Genomic DNA, 22,909 nt, shown 5'->3' with positions numbered 1-22,909 from the left:
CATGTATGTACCCATGCAACAATCCTGCATGTCTTTACATGTACCCCAGAACCTAAAATGCAATTAAAAAAAAAAAAAAAAAATATATATATATATATATATTTTAAAAAAATAGAAAAATTAGCTGGGCGTGGTGGTGTGTGCCTGTAATCCTAGCTACTCAGAAGACTAAGACAGGAGAGTCACTTGAACCTGGGAGGCAGAGGTTGCAGTGAGCTGAGATCCCACCACTGCACTCCAGCCTGGGAAAGAGCGAGATTCCGTCTCAAAAAAAAAAAAAAGGATCTGAGCCACACTCAGCTCAGCCAGTTGGAAAACAAGAGGTAACGAGGTTTGTTGGTTTTACTATTTTGCCAACCAGGTAGTTTGTAAAGGAGGAAGAGTAAGTTCTGTGGTCAGACTCCACTCCACCTTTAACTCCGGTCAGTCATTTCAGTTATTTCTCAGAAAAGCTCAGGTAGAAGAGTAAAAACCCATTTCTACTAGCAGAAAATAAATTATTGTTGATCTTTTAGAACATGATCTTCCTGGATAAAGAAGAACATATTTCGTAGGAATCTGCAAATGAAAATCAGAAAGGAAAAGATATAATCTGAGCAGACGTTGGTAGGAAGATATTTTAGGAACTTAATTCTTGCCATGTCAGCATATAAAGCGTGACAAAGCAAAGAACATAAACTAGACTCATTTTTTACAATTACACTCTATCAACAGCTTGTCAAATGAACAGTATCAATATGCAAATGAACAACAATAATGGTTAAAAGATCAACTGCACACTCAGAACATTTGTAAGGAACCTTGTCAATGGCTAGAAAAAGTCTAAAAGGGAGGTGATGAACATGAAAGAGGGCTGGATGGCCTTTGGGAAACATTATGTTTTGAGATTTTTTTGCTTCATACTAAATTTAACTCCTCCACTTATGCATCAATCTTGCTGGAGACATTTATACCTTGTGCATAGTTATTCTGGACTCTCTTAGCCCTCAAGCTTCATAGAAACTTTCAAATCCTAGTAGCAAGGTCCCACTGTCCTGTATCCAAAACAGTGAATGACCTGTTGCTATTTGTTGGTCTCATTGATGATAATGTTGTAAACAAATGATTTTTAAAGTAATTTATGTCTTAAAAAGGGCATTCTTCAACTGTGTACCTATTAGAATGGCTCAAGTTTTGAAATAAAGATCAAGTCTAACAATTTCAAATGCTAGTGAGTATACACAACAGCTGGAATGCTTAAAACAATGCTGGTTTGGTGGCAAAATGATACAATCACTTGGGAAAACAGTTTGGCAGTTTCTTATTAAGTTACCATAGAATTCAGCAATCCCACTTTTAGGTTTTTATCCAAGAGAAGTTAAGACATATGTCCACACGAAACCTGTATGCAAATGTTTTAACAGCTTTATTCATAATCACCAAATGCCATAAACAACCTCAATATCCAGAAACTGGTGAATGGATCAAAATCGAAGTACACTCATACAACAAAATACTACTTAGTAAGGAAGTAACTACTGATATGTATTAGACGAATGTCGAAAGCATCATGTTAAATGAAAGACACCCAAAAGACTTGCTGACTGACAAGATATAGGTGGTGATTAAAAAAAAAAGTTGTCTAAGATTACTCAAAAGTTCCTTGTTTGGATGACAAGATAAAAATGACAGATAAAAATGTGTAAACCTTCCAAAAGAGAATAATGGAGGCAAAGAAAGAGTCTTATACAATGCTTAAGAGTTGGAAATAAGGAACAGCAGAGATTCAGACAAGGAGAAGAAGAAAACACCAGTTAAGACAAGGTAACTGAAAAAAGAATTTTAAAACATCAGTTAAAACAATATGGTAACTGAAAAAAGAATTTTAGAAAGAATCATTAACACTGCTCTGTGTGAGACACAGAACTAAGTGCTTCATCTACATTATCACATTTAATCCTCACCACCGCCCCCCATGAAGTAATTACTTTAATTATTCTCAAATTAAAAACAGGACACTGAAGCTCAAAGATCTGAAGCAATGTGGCTGAGATCACACAGCTAGCAAGGAGTCTGAGTGGATTTAACAGCAGATATGTCTGACTTCAGAGATGGACTTCAGATACTGCTTTTGTTTATTTGTTTTTTTTGAGACAGAGTCTCATGCTATCACCAGGCTGGAGTGCAGTGGCATGATCTTGGCTCACTGCAACCTCTGCCTCCCGGGTTCAATTGATTCTCCTGCCTTAGCCACCCAAGTAGCTGGGACTACAGGTGTGCACCACCACGCCTACCTAATTTTTGTATTTTCAGTAGAGACAGTGTTTCACCATGTTGGCCAGGATGGTCTCGATCTCTTGACCTCGTGATCTGCCCTTCTTGGCCTCCCTAAGTGCTGGGATTACAGGTGTGAGCCACCGAGCCCAGCCTACAGATTGCTTCTTAGCAGTCTATAGGATCAATGCTATAGAAAGAGCTAATAGTACAAGGCAACTCCCACATATTGTCTTGCATGATTAAAATAATTTTCTAAAATATCTACAATGTTGGGACATATTTGTTGAAAGTTGTAGAAAATTGTGCAAACGTCATCTGGTTTAGCAGAGAAGTATTAGTAGAAAGAACAATCTCACATGAATCTATATATTAACTAATTCTATTTAGGCCTAAAATGTTGTCACTTGATTATTGTTTAGAATTTTAGACCTAATGAAGGATCTAGTTGTTTCTTGTCGTGACATATCTGCTTCTTTACTGATTCAGAACATTCGCTTGTTCTGAAAATGGTACTAGAAGCAATATGGAGATACCAAAATGACAGCAATGAGAACTCATTCTCATTTCTGGGGACAACCACAAATGTACATACCTGGTATGTGCCTGAATAAACTGTTACATCAAAAATAATTTTCATATACCTTTCAAGACCGATGCTGACATATGACTCTGAGGTAGCTAAATCATAAAAAATCTTAGCAGAGTCTGAAAGAAAGTACATCATTAAAAGTGTTCTTTTAGTTGATCATTATTCATTATAAATGAAAATGTTTATTACTGAAGAAGTGTTTTTGAAAGAGACGTTTAACATTTGAATTTTCTGAAGTTTGAAGAAAATCAAAATGGGATAATAGATGCTATTGAAAAATGAATAGTATACATTTAAAAGTAAGAAGATATTTTAGGAACTTCATTTACCTCACATGAATGAAAGAAAATCTGTAATATTTTATAAAAACAGCAAAATCTGTGATATTTTACTATTTATAATCAAACATGATAGTTTCAGAAAAAAATAAGATTTCAGTGAACTCATTAAGGTCAAGAACTGCAACATATTCTATTTTATATTTCCTGCATACTACAACATTTTGAAAATGTTCAACCTATATGCAATTTTAAACTGGAAATTTTCAAATTTATGATAATAATTTATCATATGTAAATTATTTTAAAATTGTCTCATCCACCAATTAAAAAGAAAACAAAACATAACATTAAGGGGGAAAATGGAAAGGAAAAACTAGGAAATATGCTTTTAAAAAATCAAATAAGATTCAGACAAAAAGGAGCAAAGATGGAATGCAAAAATGTAAAAAAGATATTTTTGTTAATATTCTAAAGTTCAATAAAAAACAAATATATTTAATTAAAACATGGCTTGAGTAGAGAAGCTTGCAAATATAATGTATATTTCTTAGTGGTCAGTCTAAACTAGAAAGGAGCTTTCATTTTTTATTTCTCTATCTTATTTCCTAAGTTTCTTGGGGCCTATACTCCTTTTAATGTCTCCGCTAAGTTAAAAAACCATGTGATTAAATAATTCTTTTGACAAATTCACCACTTTCTCCCAAAAGCAAGTAATTTAGTGGATTCCACAAAGTACTATGCCAGTCAAGAATACTGTGTTGAAGAATAAAGTACAATTGGCCGTTGAACAACACGAGTCTGACCTGCAAGGTCTATGTATACATAGATTTTTTTCAACCAAACAGATACATTATTTGAGAGATGTGAAACCCGTGTATAAGAAGGGCCAACTTTCAAATTCGTAGGTTTCGCCAAGCCAGCAGAAGGACTTGAGTATGTGATTTTTATACACTCAGGCAGTCTAGGAACTGATACCTGGACATACCAGGGACGACTCTGAGGATACTAGTTAAATCTACAACAGTTCCTGACTATATAGATACATCGAAATACATTTCACCTACGCTGATTTTGTTTAGGTATTTGTTTAAAATCTTGTCAAAATCTATAAAAAATTTTCACAATGCTTTTTGCTTCCCATAAGACTCACTATAAAATATTCAAACCCTTAAAAATTCATGTCAGTATTTAATAAGAGATTAATCTCTTCAAAAAGCTTTATATTTTTCAACTAAAAGAACCTCAGCATATATCAGAGCTTTGTTCTAAGTGCAAGACTTTGCCAAAAGCGAAAGCACTCAATATATAATTTTAATAATGAAAACCTAGAGTATTAGAAACCAAGCTGTGTGTGGAAAGAATAAATCATTTAGGTGAAAGGGCAACAAACATTCAATTCAAGGATAATGCAGCCCTGAGGGAAAATAGGCACATGAACGGAGCTTGTGAAATTGGTCCAATGCCTATGCAAAGAAAAAGTGATTAGTTTATTTTAAAGCTGCCTATAAAATACTTTCAGTATTGCAATATGAATTATTTATAGAAAAATGCACAACTAACTTTAAAGGTACAATTTTATCGAAAGACCTTGAGTACTGTGAGAGGAACTAGAAACAAGAATATATCATTTTATGTATGCAATATTTGGGTGATTATTTTTTAATTACATGATTTCCCAAAATGTTAAGATTAATTACCAATTTGAATCAGTAATATTTCAATCTACTTTTTCTTTTCAAATTTAAGAAGTAAAACTGAGCATGGGATATCACTTTTATTTTAAAATTTTATCAAAAATATCTTTTAAAGTTGACCAATACATCAAGGTGTGTTACTCTGAAATCACAACAGCTAATTTAAAAACTGAATTAACATGTCTAAGCTTAAATAATAAAAAAAATTTTGTTTAGTGATTTTGAAGTTAATGCATAATCCTGGGAAAGCATTTGGATTTGAGGTTTACTATAATGGTACTATGTGTACTACAAAAAAAGTTCAAGATTATGTTTAACTAGTTTTCTGATTAATACTTAATGTAGCACAGACTTTACAGAAAGCCACATAATGCTTGAATAGTAAGCATATAGTTTTACGAACTACAGTTTCGAAAACAGTGCTTGTGAGTAGGTGTATAGTTTTCCGAACCTTTCTTGGGAGAACTGTTAATATGACAGAGGCCGAGCACAGTGGCTCATGCCTATAATCTCAGCACTTTGGGAGAATGAGGCGGGAAGACCTGAGTCCAGGAGAGACAGAGAGAGAGACAGAGAGAGAGAGAGAGAGAGAGAGAGAGAGAGAGAGAGAGAGAGAGAGAGAGAGAGAGAAAGAGAGAGTCTGTGTGTGTGTGTGTGTGTGTCTGTGTATGTGTGTCTGTGTCTGTGTGAGAGAGAATGAATGATGATAGAAGTATCTCTCTTTTCCCCAAGAATATGGGGTGAGACTTATCTCTAATAACAGGCAAATTCAACTAAAAGACAATCATTAGTTTTTTTCTAAGTCTTGTAATACATCATAATTTTAAAGCTAAAATAAGGTAGCCAAGGGAAGCGTACATTTCATTATGTCTTGGCTGAGAAGCAGACACAATGGAGCACCAATAACTTAGTGAGAGCTTTTTTGCTTTCTCAGTCAATGATGTGGTAAGCCATAATCTGGACTCTAGGCTAAAACTTGAGCTCTCCTTAAATACTGTCATTCTGGTTGGACACATACATACAATAATAATAAATAACTTTAAAGAGGAAAACCTAATATATAATTAATGAGAACTGCCAATTTATGAACACTAGAGGGCAGTAAAACACTAAGAAGGTATATTTAAATAACTAAAACTGGCAAAGGCAAGTCAGTACATTTCTTTATTAGGAAATCGTAACAATTTAATGAATTTATTCTTTTTTAGGTTACTAAAGTACAAAGCATTCTTTAGTGTGTTATTTTAGTGTAACTTACTTTGTAAAATCCAAGTAAGAAACGTGTCCATGATAAAATCCTGGTTTCATCTCTTTCCAGGAAGTTATATTCTTTACAAAGCGCACCTAAAAAGGGAGAACACACTCATTATGTACAATTTAAAGAATATGAAATCTGATGATAACAAAATATTTCCAAGTTAGGAATTTAAAAACCACTTACACCACTTTTCTCTGTTTTTCAGAGCTTGAAACACAGGTTTGGACTAAGGAAAGTACAGTGTCATCTACAACTACTAAAATTCATCATAGATACAGCCACTATTATCATACTCAGAAAAGAGTGAAAGATAATTCTGAAAACAAAATCGCATAATGAAATCCTTTACAATGCTGTACAGTGAGTACATTTACATAGGGTGGGAGGAGGATCGTTGTGGGGGTGTGTATATCTACACCCTGCCAACACACATGCTAAAGCAGGCAATACAGGGACATTCCAGCATATCAAATGTTTTCTTCTCAGAGGCTTGCTCTTCATAAAAGTTTATTTTTATTAATGACTCAACAAATATGAAGTCATCTTTAATCCAAAATGATTTTTAAAAAGATGGTTGATAGAAGATATTTACGAGTTAATTAAGAGCAGACAGCACAAGTCTGTTGACAAAAACATTAATGAAATTAGAGATGTAATACAGGTCAAAATATTTAAAGGTTCTAAATATTATTTAATTTACTGGAATTAGAGTTTACAAAAAGTTAACTAATATAAAAAATTCTATGTATATATTTTTAAATGTCTAATAGCTGGTTAATATGGAATTTAATAAACCTAAGGATAACTAGCTGCAAAGCAGTTATACACACTTTCTCAAAGAAATGGTATACATTTTTGATAAGCAAATCTGCATGATAAGTAGCAAGTGGTTAAGAATCTCTTTTAGAACCTATATACAGTGCAGAAAATGGGGGCAGTGAGGTCCACCAACCTATACTGCACTGAAAGCATCTGCAAGCTGTGACTTCAGCCTTCTCAAACACAGAATTGTCAATTGCATAATTCTGACAATTTATCAATCTTTCATTTACATCATAGAATAGGGACAGTCACATGGAGATAATCTCAAACATTTCATACTACATTACACTCAATAATATCAATGAATGATGATAGCTGCCTCCTACTTAAGCCTATTGGTAGGTGAGGAAGGAAAAACAGTGCAGATACAGCCATTATGTCAGAGAATGTGAACTACAGAAAAAGGAAGGGTTCTGGGAAAATTTATCTTTTAGGGGAAGCATTAATAACTCATATGCTAAGAAAAGTTATGAAGCTTTTAGAATGGATATGGTATAAGCCTTACTTGGCCTCTCCACACACATATACACCCTTAAAATAAAATCTGAAAAATGAATTGCAGGTAAAATTAGATTGCATTCGAAAATATACAATGTAATTTTAGCAGATATTTTCCATTTTTTCTCCATTGAAACTGAAAGAGCCAAATAAATGTGATTCGAGGTTTTCATGTTCTGATTCTTCAACTAAGGCACCAAACAGAATGAAAATACCAAATTGCACATGAAACAGAAACAAAATACAAAATTAAATAATCCAGAGCCTGAATCCTTAAAATACTTTACATGTTAAATATGAAAAGTCTTTATAACTGCCAGTTAATGATATATTATTTCATATAAACCTTTGGTTCTATGAAAATCAGTTGTAGTATTTCAGCCAAAAATGAGAGGAAAAAGAAGGCAAAGAGACTAAGGAGTTGAAGGCAGTGGCTAAAGGGAGCTTAAGACATATATAGCAACTCACCTCTGTTTTTCAGAAGCTGAGATTTAATGTGGACGTGGTGATATAGGAGGGAAATGAAAAATGCTACATTGAGGTCTGAGAAAATAGTGTTATATACTAAATAGCAGGGAAGATCATAGCACAAGCTTGGAGTATACTATGGTCAAACACTCCAGCAGAAATAACACTTCAAGTATTCTTTTTCCTCCAACCAAGTTCCTAAGGATGGTAAATACTAAACTAAACACTCTCCTGAGGATGAATGATATGTCATCCAAAGTGTGTCCTTCAACACAAAGTGAAAAAAAGCCCAGGAAGCTGGATAATGTCTAGACTGCCGTAAAGCTTCTTATCGCTTCTAGCTTTTTTGATTTATTGACATGTAGTTGCTCATAGTAGCCTCTAACAATCCTTTGAATTTCTGTGGTATTAGTTGTAACATCTCCCTTTTTATCTTGGGCTAAGAGTTTCTTGATTTTATTTATTTCTTAAAAAAAAAACTTTTCACTGATCTTTTTGTATCAATTTCATTTATTTCTATTCTGATCATCATTATTCTATTGACTTCGGATTTGGTTTGCTCTTGCTTTTCTAGCTTTTTAAGATCCATCAGTAGAGGTTGTTTATTTGAAGTTTTCCTACTTTTTTGATGTAGGCACTTATTGCTATAAACATTCCTATTAGTATAGATTTTGCTGTATCCCATATATTTTGGTAGGTTTTATGTACATTTTCATTTCTTTCAAGAAACTGTTAAATTTCCTTCTTAATTTCTTTATTGACCCACTCACTCAGGAGCACACTGTTTAATTTTCATGTGTCTTGCTATTAAGTTTCTAGTTTTATTCCATTGTGATCAGTGAAAATATCCGATATGGTTTCAATTTTTTTTTTTTTTTTTGAGACAAAGTCTCACTCTGTTGCCCAGGCTGGAGTGCAGTGGCACGATCTTGACTCACTGCAACCTCCACCTCCCAGGTTCAGGCAATTCTCCTGCCTCAGCCTCCTGAGTAGCTGGGATTACAGGCGTGTGCCACCATGCCCAGCTAATTTTTGTATTTTTAGTAGAGATGAGGTTTCACCATGTTAGTCAGGCTGGTCCCAAACTCCTGATCTCATGATCTATCTGCCTCTGCCTCCCAAAGTGCTGGGATTACAGGCGTGAGACCCTGTGCCCGGCCATTTTTTTGAATATTTTAAGACTTGTTTTGTGACTTAACATATGGTCTATCCTTGACAATGATCCATGTGCCGAGAAGAATGTGTCTTCTGCAGTCACTGCATGCAATGTTCCATAAATATCTATTAGGTCCATTTGGTCTATATTGCAGACTGTTTCTTTGTTCATTTTTCTGTCTGGGTGATCTGTCCAATGCTGAAAGAGGGGTCTTCAAGTCTCCAGTTATTATTGTATTGGGGTCTCCCTCTCTCTTTAGCTCTAGTAATATTTGCTTTATATATCTGGATGCTCCAGTGTTGGATAGACATGTTTAAAAATTTTAGATTCTCTTGTTAAATTGACTTCTTTATCATTTATTTAGGACCCCTGAGTACTTTAGCCCATGGTGGCAGGGCTTGCTGGAACTTAGTTACCAACTGCTGGGATGGAAGATTAACTTCTGGCTAGAGCTGTCCAAATGTTCCCTCTGTGGGCATCAGCTGAGCTCCGCCCCATGTTACTTTCTGATGTGATAGGGCAGCACCATGTTCAAATGTAAAGTACCACAATCACTGTGCTCTCCTCCCCCTCCCCAAAGCAGAGATTCTCTTTCTGCACCATGTGGCAGCTAGAGGGGACAATGGGGGAGAGGTGGTGTAGGTGATACAAGACTGTGTTTCCTAACCTCTTCAGTGCCTCTTTCGTTAATATGTTAAAATTAGGTACTATGATCGCTCCCCTGATTTTTTATTCTTGTGGGGGTGCTTTTTTGTGTGAACAGTTTTTCAATTTGATGTTCCTGTTGGGGTGACAATTGCTGAAAGCTTCTATTTGGCCATCTTGCTCTGTCTTCCTCCCCCATATCATAATTCTGATTTAACGAACTTGGATATTGAAAATCTCAACTTTCATCCACTACTAAGGCAATCCCTAAGATCCAGTCATTCAAAACTACTTCACCTCTCCAACATCTCAAAGCTCTGTTAATATAACTCTCTCAATTGTTTATTTCCTTGTCAGTTCATTCATTAACTTCATTGTCATATCAACTTCCAATTCACCCTGATCACTACTCCCTACCGGACAACCATTTTAACAATAACTCTTGGCATTTGTTCCCTTGTCTTTTTATTATCTTGGGTAACCACTGGGGTTGCTAAGTACTCCTGGTTGAGACTGAGACCAGGTTTAAATATCTATATAAGATTTTGAATTTTACTTCCTAAATCCATGCTATCTATGGTAAATTCAGGTAATTATTATTGCTTTTAAATTTTCTAGACTCTGTTTTTTCTTTTCTTTTTTTTCCCCCCTTTTGAGACAGAATCTCATTCTGTCACCCATGCTGGAGAGTGTAGTGGCATGATCATAACTCACTGTAACCTCTAACTCCTGGGTTCAAGTGGTCCTCCCACCTCAGCCTCCTGAGTAGCTAGCACTGCAGGAGTGCACTACTATGCCCAGCCAAGGGTTTTTTTTTTTCTGGTAGAGTTGTTACCAGGACTGTTCTTGGAACACCTGGGCTCCAGTGATCCTCCCACCTCAGTCTCGCAGAATACCATAGTGCTCACAGGCCTGAGCCACCGCACCTGACCTCTACTATTGTTAAAGTCTTCAAAACACACAGAATCTCTTTCTAAGCTCAAACTAAAAGCATAATAAAGACTACATATGTAATATATCTGGCATATGTATTTGTCTTTCATCTGGTTAGCATTTAACTAAGGCAATATGTTAAAGTTTCATTAACATACCTGTGGCTGATTTAAAATTTGCAATAAATCAAAAGATGCTAAGCTGAGGTTTACCTTCTCTTTATGAAGAAGAAAAAAGTGTGAAGCAAATAAATGATGTCAATATGATTAACATGGTTCACAGTAATCTAGAAAACAGTCTGAGCATTTAAAAGTGTTAGGCTGGGCATGGTGGCTCATGCCTGAGCTCAGGAGTTTGAGATTAGACAAGGCAACACGGTAAAACCCCGTCTCTACTAAAACACAAAAAATTAGCCAGGAGTGGTGGCTTATGCCTGTAATCCTGGCTGCTCTGGAGACGGAGACAAGAGAATCATTTGGACCCACATGGTGGAGGTTGCAGTAAGCCAAGATCATGCCACTGCACTCCAGCCTGGTCCAGCTTGGGCGACAGGGTGAGACCCTGTTTCAAAAAACAAAGTGTCGTTTACATACTGTTGAAATTCCATATTATCTTTATCTTTTCTTCAAAACTCTTCTCCAAGGAAATAATATAAGTAACTCTCTTTGAAAAATGGTACTTTTAAGTTTTCTTTTTAAAGTATTAATTCAGCCACTTCTCCTTTTACACGTTTAATATTAATCCTTAGTTCTTCAGAACTTACCCAGTCTCTACTCTTTCACCTTCACCTTTTCTCTCTCATCAGTCTAGTCCCAGTTCTGCTCTATCATTACCTGCCTTCTCACCTCCCCTGCACTACTTGCTTTGTCTTTCAGTTTGTTTTCTTCTGGTGTTTCTCCAGGCATTCTGCCTAAGACCTTGAGACAAGATTCTAGAATACAGAGGAGTAAGAAGAGGGCACTGAGATTAGGTAAGCAAGCTTCTACTGAGTTCATTTTACAGATTCTTACTGACTATACTTGGCACAAATGAAAGATAAAGTGATAGGCAAAAAAAAAAAGGAGCAAAACTTAAGAGTATCAAATGAAGTTAAGGAGACTGAAGACACTGAAAACTCTGGCTTGGGAAGAAGAAGTAAGGCCACTATAGTGATTTCAGTCAGAAAATTTTCATACTCTGATTGAAATATGCTACCTAGAAGAATGTTTCAGACACAATAGTCAGATATAGTACATGAAAAGAAGCTAACCTGAAACAAAGTGTAAACCGTAATTTTTGTTGGAGTTGATGACTCAAGTCAGGCTAGCAAGTAATACCTTTAGGAAAAACACAAACAATGCAGGTAATGGTGTTGGAATTTTTTTAGTTGAATCAGACCTGAACTAATGTTATAGAAAAAAGCTAAGAAAAATCCATCTCACTAACAGTAGTGTCTTGACCTATATTCTTCACAGCTCAACCTCAATATTATGATGATCTGTGGTCACAAAAGCATTTGTTTTCACTATCTAAAAGAGTAGGCATGTCATCTATAATCCTAGCACTTTGGGAGGCTGAAAAGGGTAGATTCTGGCCAAATTCCAACTTTGTAATTACCATCTGCTGAATGAATGCTACTATTAACTGAGTAATTACTACATACCAAACTCCTCCTCATGCATTTACTTAAACATTTCTTGTATGACTGTGGGTACTTTTATGAGACTAAGCCAGGGAGAAAGTTTTCTACACTAAGAAAACGAAGTAGTGGTTGGATAAAAATGTAAGAAAAGATTGCAGTAATCGAACATATTTTCACTGAAGTTCGGAGCTGCGCTGCTCAACCTGTTTTAGGAGTCTAGGGCAGGGAGCTGGTTCCCAATCTACCTGAGAAATAAGAATAGCTCATACTGCTGTCAATCAGAGGGGCTCACTCTGCCAGTAATTATTATCATCCACCACTATCAAAATCTATATTGGCCCATTTGTTCATTCATTCATCATTTATTTAACAAAAATTCATAGTTCCTACTATTTCTCAGGCACTATTCTATACATAGGGGATATAGTAGTGAACAAGACAGACAAGGTTCCTGTTCTTAAAGATCTTATAATAGAGGAAAAGACAAGCAGTAAACAAACCATTATATACATTAGTAGGCAGAGATAACCAGAAAAGACACAATAAGAGTGATATAGTAGACAGTAACTCAGAAGAGGTATTTAACATGTAGGATGGCCAGGCATGGTTCTTCTAAGAGGATGTCATTAAACTTTAAATGGATAACATGATGCCAATTATGGAAGAAGCCAGGGGAAGTGCATTCTAAAAGGAAATGATAAGTGCAGAGGCCTTAAAATGGGAAAGGCTTGGTGTATTCAATGAAACACAAGGCCAGGGTGGCTAGTGAGTAAGAAGTTGGTGCACACAAGGGCTAGATTTAAAAGGGCCTCTTGGTCTACATAAGAAATGTGGATTTTGTAGGGGAGGTAGGAATAAGAATTTGAAGATAAGAACCTTACAATCCTGGGAAGACTAAAATAATCATCTTCCCATATCCCTAACCAAGAATCATCTTCTGGATCTTTGTTTCTCAAACTGCAGTTTAAAGACTAGCAGCATTAGTTTGGGCATCAAGTGAGAGTTTTTTACAAATTGAAAACTGGGCTTCAACTTAGTTCTTCTGAATAAGCATCTGCATTTTAACTAGTCACTAGAGTACACATTATAGGGGGAGAATGCTCATCTAAAGTGCTGCTTGAAAAGTATCTGCAATTCCTAGTGAACTGTGGGCTCGAACACAGATAACCTAAAGTTGGCTTGGGAGCAAATCAAAAGAAAAAAATTTATGTTGTTCTTCAGAGAATACAAATTCTAGATATTTCCAATGTCTTAACAAAAGGGGTTAAATATAATCACAGACCTAAATACATGACAGCAAAAAAGAATTCTTTTTTGAAAAATCATAAAAGATGCAGCTAATCACGTATTTGGTATAGCTACTTTAAAGACATGATGTTTTCTAATGTAAAGATATTGGATGGGCACAGTGGCTCAAGCCTGTAATCACAGCACTTTGGGAGGCCAAGGTGGGCAGATCATGAGGTCAGGAGTTCAAGACCATCCTGGCTAACACAGTGAAACCCCATCGCAACTAAGAACACAAAAAATTAGCCAGACGTGGTGATATGCACCTGTAGTTTCAGCTATTCAGGAGGCTGAGGCAGGAGAATCACTTTAACCCAGGAGGTGGAGGTTGCAGTGAGCTGCGTGCCACTGGCACTCCAGGCTGGGTAACACAGCGAGACTCTGTCTCAAAAAAAGGAAAAAAAAAAAAAGATATTTACATGACAGCAGAGCAAACTCCATTTTTCAACCAGAAGAGTTGATTACCTGTGTCTTGCCAATTTCTATTTACTAACTAATTAAAGTCCATCTCAAAAATATATCTCTAATGACTGAGCACACACCTTATTCTAATTGCTTAGTTTGTCATACCTTATATTCTCAAACGTTTATCTTTTAATATCCTTCTTTTAACTTTTCAACTTTTTAAATTAAAAAATAAATTTCTAAACTATAGAAAAGATGAAAGACTACTCTTCACCTAGATTCACTAATTACTGACATTTTGTCACTTTTGTTTATCGTTTTTATCTATATATGCACATACATACTCAACTTTCCTGACCTATTTGAAAGCAAATATTGCCATTAATATTTTAACCCCTAATTACCTCAGCATGTACTATGTCTATGAACAAAAGATGTTATCATTTTTGATCAAGAATCTGATCACAGACCATATATTACATTTGGTTTCCGTATCTCTCTAGTCTCCTCTAGTCTAGAGAAGCCTCCCCCTAACTTTTTTGGTTGTTATAATACTGACACTTTAGAAGTCAAAGATAGTTTTTCTGTAGAATATTCTACAACATTAATTTGTTTTCTCAGGATTAGACCCAAAGCAAACATTTTGGTAGAGAACATTTTTGGTTAAATATTTTAGTGAGATCACCATAAATTGATGTTTTATTTTAACCATTTTCATAGCTACTGTGTTTATGTTTTATGTTTCCAAGTAAATTTTAAATAAGCTCCTTCAAAGATGTGGTTATGCTTTCTGTTTCTTTGATATTTCCCCAAAGAATGTAGTACAATCTTTGTGTTTATTACACACACAATAAATAAATGAAAAACTCAAAAGCAGAGTTGACAACTATTTCTAAGGATAGCAGAATATATATAACTATTATACACTTGATGATTTTATACCAGACTAAAAATTTTGCCTCTAAAATTTTTGAAATAATTAACCAGGTAAACAGTTTAGAAGAGTACCTAATATAGTATGTACAAATATGTCTAGGAAAGCTGGGGCTAAAGGCAGATATCAAGCAGACTGAACTAAGATTGGAAGGTGAGGGAATAGAGAAGATGGTTACGTACTATATCTCAAAATATTTTTATGAGTAAACTGAGCTTTACATGGAAGCTTTAGACAGCAGATTTAATAAAGATCTCATCTTTTAAATTGTACTTGATTAGAAACTATTTCTTAGAGAAGAAAGAAGAGCAAAATAGGTCATTTAATTCTTTTTTTTTTTTTTTTTTTTGAAACGGAGTTTTGCAGTGAGCCAAGATGACTCCATTGCACTCCAGCCTCGGCACCCAGAGCAAAACTCCATCTCAAAAAAAAAAAAAAAAAGTAGCTAAGAACAGTACACAGAGACAACAAAATATGAAATTAAAAGTATGTTATATAAGATGGGGCTCAGGGAATACTTAAAAAATTATTTTCAAGAAATCCAGTACAATTTTTAGAGCTTACATTTAGAGGAAGCTTACTAGATTAAAAGTGAAATAAAAATGATAACATCATACCAAAGAAAGGGAAGCAGTAAATATGACTTGTTGAAGAACTGCTTCTACATAGAACAAGAAATTACAAAATTGTAGATATGGTATATAAAAAACATTTGCTAAGTAAGTTACTCTTAATTAAAATCAGGTTTGAACTACCATCTGATATTTTGAAGTACATCAGCTAATGATTAAGAGTATTCTTTTACTCTGTCCCACAGAAACAGTTTTTTAAGTGTTGGTCATTATGTAATCCAATTGCTTTTAAGATACAGCTTTTATGCTTCCCTCTTGCTGTCTTTTTTTCTATATATAACAAGTTATTAAAAGACAAACAGAAGCTTTATCTCATCCAAATGCAACTGGGAAAATACACTACTACATGATGCCTATAAATGTCCTATGTGGTGAGCTCCTCCAGATTTATATTTCATGAAAAAAAAAAATGGTTGATGTCATTGCCAGACATCATCTAGTTACCAGGAAACTTTGTAATGCTTAATACAAAACTCTAAAATTGAACAAATTAACATTATGTTTCTAAAAAGTACTACTGAATAAATCTAAAATTATTATGTAAGCATTAATACATATTCCTTTTAAACCAAACCATATTTTGAAAAGCAATAATGCAAAAAGATTTAAAACCTATTACACACTGTATAAAAACAGAGTATTTAGGATACTTGCCCTTGAGATAAACAATATTACATAATGAACAGCTTTTATGACCCACATAGCTAAAAACAGCTCATGTTTCTTCTCATTTATAGAAGAGTTATTTGGTTTGGCCAACAGATGTGGAATTTTGGTTCTATGAAAAAGGAACCTGCAAAGAACCAAAAATTACATGGGTAGATGACATACCATATACCACTAGCCTTTACAAACAGCTTCTAGCAAGAAAGCCAACCTTAGTCTTGTGTATCGATGTAATTCTCTTAAGTGTAAGGATTATAGTTATGATAAATAGTGGGATAACAGTTAATTCTGTAACAAGTTCACTGCTTTCATACAGAAAAATATCATTGTAACTACAGGACCATCACAAATACCTTTCTAATAAGCCTACTCCAATTTGGCATTTTATCCTAAATAGTATTTTCAAACATTATCTTTTCTTCTCATGGGGTGGAATTCCCATGCCCTTCCATATTTATAGCGAGAACTTTATTTATTATAATCACAGTCAAAACTCCAGGTGTGGGAGATATGTATGTTACTACTGTTAAAGAGATGAGTAAATTTTATTTCACAAGATAATTTCCTCTAATTAAAACCATTTCACAAAATTATCTATTCATCTGTTTATCTACAACTTCTTGAGAATTTAAAAGGCAAGATTATGTTAAAGCTATAATCCTTGTTCTTTATTATACATAAATATATGTAAGCTATATATACATTTATAAACTATATATTTATAAACTCTTTCTCTATATCTAGTAAAGAGGGGCTCTTCACAAAATTGACTACTAGTATCCATCGAATATCTCTCTATCATAGGTCGAGACAATAATTTTTACTGCAGGATATCATGCCAAAATTATATTCTTAAAAGGATACTTCGCTGAGGAACATCAGTTTTCTTCTCAGAAAGTCAAGCTATTCATTAATTCATTTACTTCACAAATATCTGAATACATACTATATGCAAGGAAATGGGTCAAATATTGTCAAATAAAATTATACAAACTAAGTGGCCCTCTCCACTAAAAGGCTTATAATCCATTAAGATCAGCATTCATATCCCTTTAAAATACTTTATCCCCTTGAGCTAGAAAATTTGAATGAGAAAGTATTAGAAAACATTTGAGCATTCCTTAGGTGATTAATTACCTGATCTTGCAATGACATCACTGGATTATTTTTGGTAGTGTTGATGTGAAGTACATGGTATTTATTCTTTGCACACAGGTCATAGGCGATATTGGTAAATGAAGTGCTTGCAGTTTTGGGAACTCTGTTATAAATGATCACCATGTCCTCTTCCGCATCTAAAGCAGCATCTTGCCGAGGGCCATCCATTGTATGTCGCTGCTCAATTTCTCGGACTTCATGTCTTGCAATAGCCCTTTCTGCAAAGAAAAACAGATCCAAACTAAGTTTTTAAGGATACTATAAGGAAGTTATGAACACTAAACTTTGGACCATGATTAAGAAAAGATACATAAAAGAAAACAAAAGCAAAGGACAAAGACATATGGAAAACATGGGTATATTGCTTGGGGTTTTAAGAGGATCTAGTTGGTTCTGAAATAATTTTATAGCCTGGAACATAATCTTCCTATTCAAGAACTGGGTAAGAGCTGCTGAAGAAATGTTTTGAGGACCAAAGCTTCAGAATTCCTTATGAAGGATAATATGTCTATCAAGAACAAAGGAATAAACAGTCAACAAATGTAGAATAGCACAGACCACAGAGTACTTCAGTGCAGTTCCAAAGTCACTTCACATTCTAATAGAATTCCTACAGGCTGAATTAATTCTCAAACACATAAAGATCACATGGAATACTAAACTACATAGTTAAAAAAAAAATACTTAGAAGACAAATTACTTATAATTTAAGAAAAGGCTTTGAAATTTATTACCCAATTTAGTTATTCTCTGGTTTATAAAAATTTAGCAGGGCAGTGATTATATATGCTAATATGACTGAACAAGAGTAGAAACAATACTGCCACAAATCCTTTCTCTTTTTGCTGTTACATCGGATGCTATGTTTATCACATGGCTATGCTTTTCCCTTAAATTTCATGGTTTCTCTAATTTAAATCACCTATCTACTATGTGGTTTCAAAAGCAGTTACTATTTGCTTTCTACTACTCTCTATTTAATGCATACTTCAGCTTCAAATATATATACATGTATATATTTATTTTAGAATAAGGATGCAAGAAAAGGAGAGGATAGAAGGAAATGAGGGGTGTGAAATCCCTAGCAAGATTGCAAATACTTTACACAGGGGTATTTACACATATAGTATGTACTCTCTTAACCCCCAGATCTTTGTGCAAGCTATCTTTGGCAGTTCCTCAAAAAAGTTAAACAGGATTACCAAATGCCTCAGCAATTATATTCCAAGGTATATACCACCCCAGGAACTAAAAACAGGTACTCAAATATTTCTTATTAATGTTTAAAGCACTACTCACTATAGCCAAAAGGTAGAAACAATCCAAGTATCCAACAGATGAATGAGCAAATTGTGGTACTGTATACAGAACAATAGAATATTATTCAACTATAAAAAGGAATGAAGTACTTATATGTAATTAATATAAATGAACACCAAAAATATGCCAAGAAGCCAGATACCAAAGGTCACATATTATATAGTTTTAGTAATATAAAATATCCAGAATAGGTAAAATGAAACAGTATTAATATATTGGTGGTTGCCAGGGAATGGGGGAGGGAGAAATGGAAAGCATGTGATTAATGGTTATGGGGTTTCCTTTGGAGTAATGTTTTGGAACTAGATAGAGATGGTGGTTGTACAATATTGTGAATGTTCTAAATGCCAGTGAATTGTTCCCTTTAAAATGGCTAACTTACATTCATTTCACTTCAAAAAAATTACCAAAAACAAGTACTCACAAAATATTGAGATCTTATGGGTTCATTTTAATAACATTAAAAACAGCAATTGTAAAACATTTAACAGTTTATAAATTAGTCATTTATTCTCAATTTTAAAAATATTTATCTTCAGGTACAATAATTTTATAGGCCCTTATAGACACATCTTTTACAAAAGCATTATGCTTCCAAACTAAATAGACTATTAATCCTTAACATTATGAAAATATAAGTATCAAATTTTCCTTCAAAACTTCAACTGACTGATAAAGTATCACTAAAAATATACTGGAGTTAATGTTCCTGAGACGATCAATCTATTAGATAACAACATTAAAGTAGCTGTTAACAATCCCATCAATCCAAAAACCACCAACTCTTTTCTTTTTGTGTTGCTGCTCAGCTTACTACGTTAAAGGAATATCAGATATATCTTACTAAATGTACTTGCCAAGCTTGGCTACACGTTTTTACAGTTATTAATTTAAAAATGTGAAATCCTTATAAGTTACAACCTTCTTTTATTATCAACCTGAGAAATATACTAATCACCTACATGAAAAAATAATATTGGTAATAGCTAACACTGAATTATTGCTATGCTTTAAGTGTTTTATGTATATCATCTGTTATACTCATGCTCTGTGCTGCGTTTTATATAAATCAGGTCATGGTTCTTAAAGCAAACCTAAGAGGCAGAATTATTATCCCCATTTAAATAGGGAAACTGAGTCTCTTTAGTTGATCACCAGCTGATTACTGATGTCAGGAAACCATTCCAAATCAATGTGACTCTAGAACCAGTGTTCCACATTATACTGATTGAGATTTTGCCTATTTCTATTATAAGAAGAAGTAGAGCCTTACAGTTAAATACAGCATTACAGTGTTATAGAAATCTCTTTTCTTTTTTGCAAATACCTTAAAATTTTTTAATGTATTTTATCTTGGAATTGCAAAAGCATTTTGCAATTGTTTCCTGCAACATTCCTGTGAAATAGGCATGGTAAATAAGTGAAACAGAAGGACAGAAGATGGTTGTCGTCTAGGTGTTAAAAAGCAAAACATGCTGTACTATCTTTGCAACTTCCTGTGCATATATAATTATCTCAAAATTTAAAAAGTTATAAAAAACCACAACCAAAGCCAATAACAAAATAATTATTGATATCATTCCCCAAATTAGTAATTGTATAATATTCTAAGTACCATTCTTAAATAGGGAAAAAATTCACAACATACAAATTTCTTTTATTTATGGGTTACTATATGGATTGTAAGGTCTGAAGTAGGTCCAATACAGGACCTATGTTTTTCTCTAAATATACCAGCATAAGTATAGAGATGAGACTTATTATTCAAATTATAAGTGGAATCCTCTTCCAATTCATAGTTTAGAAAAACACCAATTTGCCCTGATTATACTGACCAGAGTCAGATTTACCTGCATCCATCTTTTGTAGATGAAAATGCCAAAGCATTTCTGGGAAAAAATTCTTTTCCCAGTTGCCCATAGCCTGTTCACCCTTGCCTCTTACTTCTGTCTACCAATAATACAACTTTTTGCACCAAGTATCTATTTTTAAAATACAAAATGATAGTTAAAAATCATAGGTGAGTTGACTTCAAGGCTTCATTCTTTACTCATCTCAGTTACTTGAAATGAATACTCTGATACAAAATGGGGAGTTGAACTATATATGCTTTTCCTTTTTTCTTGAGCTTTACTGAGACATTAATCTTACATCATCCCTCACCTCTTTATAAATTTCAAGTGAACTGTTCCTATTTTCAATATCTATCTGGTACAAAATTGAACAAATGCCATTGTAAGAAATGCTATAAATAAGAACAAAATACTTTTGGATCCAAGAATTGGGGAAGAACCTTCTGGAAAATACACTGAATAAATTCAGCCTTAAAAGGACAGAGCTGCCTTTAAAGATATGTGGAGAAGGCATAAAAGCTTGAGTAGTAGCACAGGCTGATAAACAACAAATATATTAGTGTCATGATAATATTAACAGTAATGTGAAGCAGCTGCTGCCTAAAATCTATTGCAATTTTAGGCTATGCCAATAGACACATAGTTATCAGTGTAACAAGTGCTTCTATTTTGAGCTTTTACTGTGAGCTAGGAACAATGCTTCATGTTTAAATGTACATTACTTCATTTAATTCTTACAAGAACCCTATCTGGTAACATTACGGAATTCAGACTCAGAGATATTAATTACAGAGCTGTTAGGAACAAAGTCAGAATTTAATCCTTCATCTGTCTGATACCAAAGCCTATATTCCTAACCAAAACACAGTAATTACTGTCTCAAGTCACAGGAAAGAACAGTTCATAAGAAATTTGTGTTCAGTCACACAGGGCTATCATGTGTCATTTCAGGTACACATTAAAAACTAGAGTACTCCAGAATGGGAATGAGCTGGATAAATCATGCCACATAAAAAAACTGTTTAAAAAAAATCAGTGCACTTAGCTAAGAGAAAATCCATAAAAACGACTAAAAGTCTTGAAATATTTGAAAAGTTATTGTGAAAAAGAGGCAGAATCCTTTCTGTAGTATTATTCCAGAAAAAAAAGGTATGACTGTGGCTCAAGAGGGAATGGGCTTTCAAATAATTAGTAGTGCAAAGTAAAGACACAGGCAGTTTATGGGGTGGTAAATTATTACTCTCTGGAGATACTCATACAGAGGTTGCATGAGGAGATGTCAAAGAATGATGGAAAAAGGATTCCCGCACTGATGAGAGCTAAAATCAGGGGACCACTGGAATGCATAGGCCCTAGATAAGTTCCATAAAGCTATGATATCAATTTCTCCTCTACAGTACAGATGTGTTTTTGGAGGACTCTCTCCACCCACTCACCCCCAGGCTCAAACAAAATTGAAAGAAGCAGAAATAGAAACAGAAACAGAAGCAGGCCAGTAACAACCGGGTGGGAAGAAGGGAGTGGGATGCTTACTTATTCTCCCACAATCCAATTTTATTCACTGACACCCAGATGTATTTGTCTACCTTAAGACAAAAAAATATACCTTTTATGATTACTGTAAGAATTCAAGTAACTGAGCACAGTCATACCATACTATGTATCTTTGAGTAGAAAGAATGATGTGATCATTTATAACCAAGCTTTTTCCACCGAATTCATCAAATAATTTCATAACCATTTACTGAAAATCTATTAATTTAAAAGTATTGCACCAGATTCTGGACATATATCTACTCTTGGAGAGTTTGATGGTATAGTGTTATAAAAAAAGTTTATACAAGATGCAACAGAGGTCCCAAAAATGGCTGGTTACGAGAAAGGATCCAGAGGAGATGAGTGAGATAAAAAAAGTACCTTCTGGGTAACAAAGAAACCTTCTAGGCAAAGGGAAGAAGCATGAACAAAGTCCCTGGAGACACAACACTGAATGCATTTAGGCCCTAACAGTGGTTTTTAACAAGCTTAGAAGATGGGAGAAAGATTAAGGCTAAGGTAAAACATAAGGAAGAAAAGTGGGCAGAAGCCAGATCACAGTATCTTAATCACCATACCCTATAAGCCAGCATTCTCAGACTTATTGGTCTCAGAACCTCTTTGTACACTTAAAGATTGTTAAGGACACCAAAGAGCTTTGGTTTATGTGTGTTACATCTAGCAATAGCACATTGGTTATTAAAAGTGAGAAACATTTATTAACTCACTTCAAAATAAAAATACAACATGTTAGCACAAATGACATGATTTTGTGTAAAAATTTTCCAAAACCAAAAAAATTTAGTGTAACATATTTTTGCAAATCTTTTTAAATGTCTGGCTTAATAGAAGACAACTGGGTTTTTGTATCTGCTTCTCCATTCAAAATACTACCAT

The 22,909-nt window shown here is 34.3% G+C and overlaps 1 protein-coding gene across 3 annotated transcripts in view; it reads right to left on the bottom strand.

Moving 5' to 3' along the window:
* The window catches only part of HS2ST1 (heparan sulfate 2-O-sulfotransferase 1), a 199,698-nt gene that overhangs the window by 32,016 nt on the left and 144,773 nt on the right, over nt 1-22,909 (bottom strand). For all 3 annotated transcript variants that reach the window (XM_009001630.5, XM_002751039.6, XM_078332365.1), the window contains 2 exons: nt 17,283-17,521; nt 6,079-6,164 (listed from right to left, as the gene is read on the bottom strand). In XM_009001630.5, coding sequence (XP_008999878.1) covers nt 6,079-6,164; nt 17,283-17,521 — 325 coding nt within the window. The remainder of the gene's footprint in view (nt 1-6,078; nt 6,165-17,282; nt 17,522-22,909) is intronic.

This window comes from Callithrix jacchus, chromosome 7, assembly GCF_049354715.1.
Source record: "Callithrix jacchus isolate 240 chromosome 7, calJac240_pri, whole genome shotgun sequence".
Classification (NCBI taxonomy): Eukaryota; Metazoa; Chordata; class Mammalia; order Primates; family Cebidae; genus Callithrix; species Callithrix jacchus.
The sequence above is the reverse complement of the archived record's forward strand: the minus strand, read 5'-3'. Positions and strand labels throughout refer to the sequence as shown.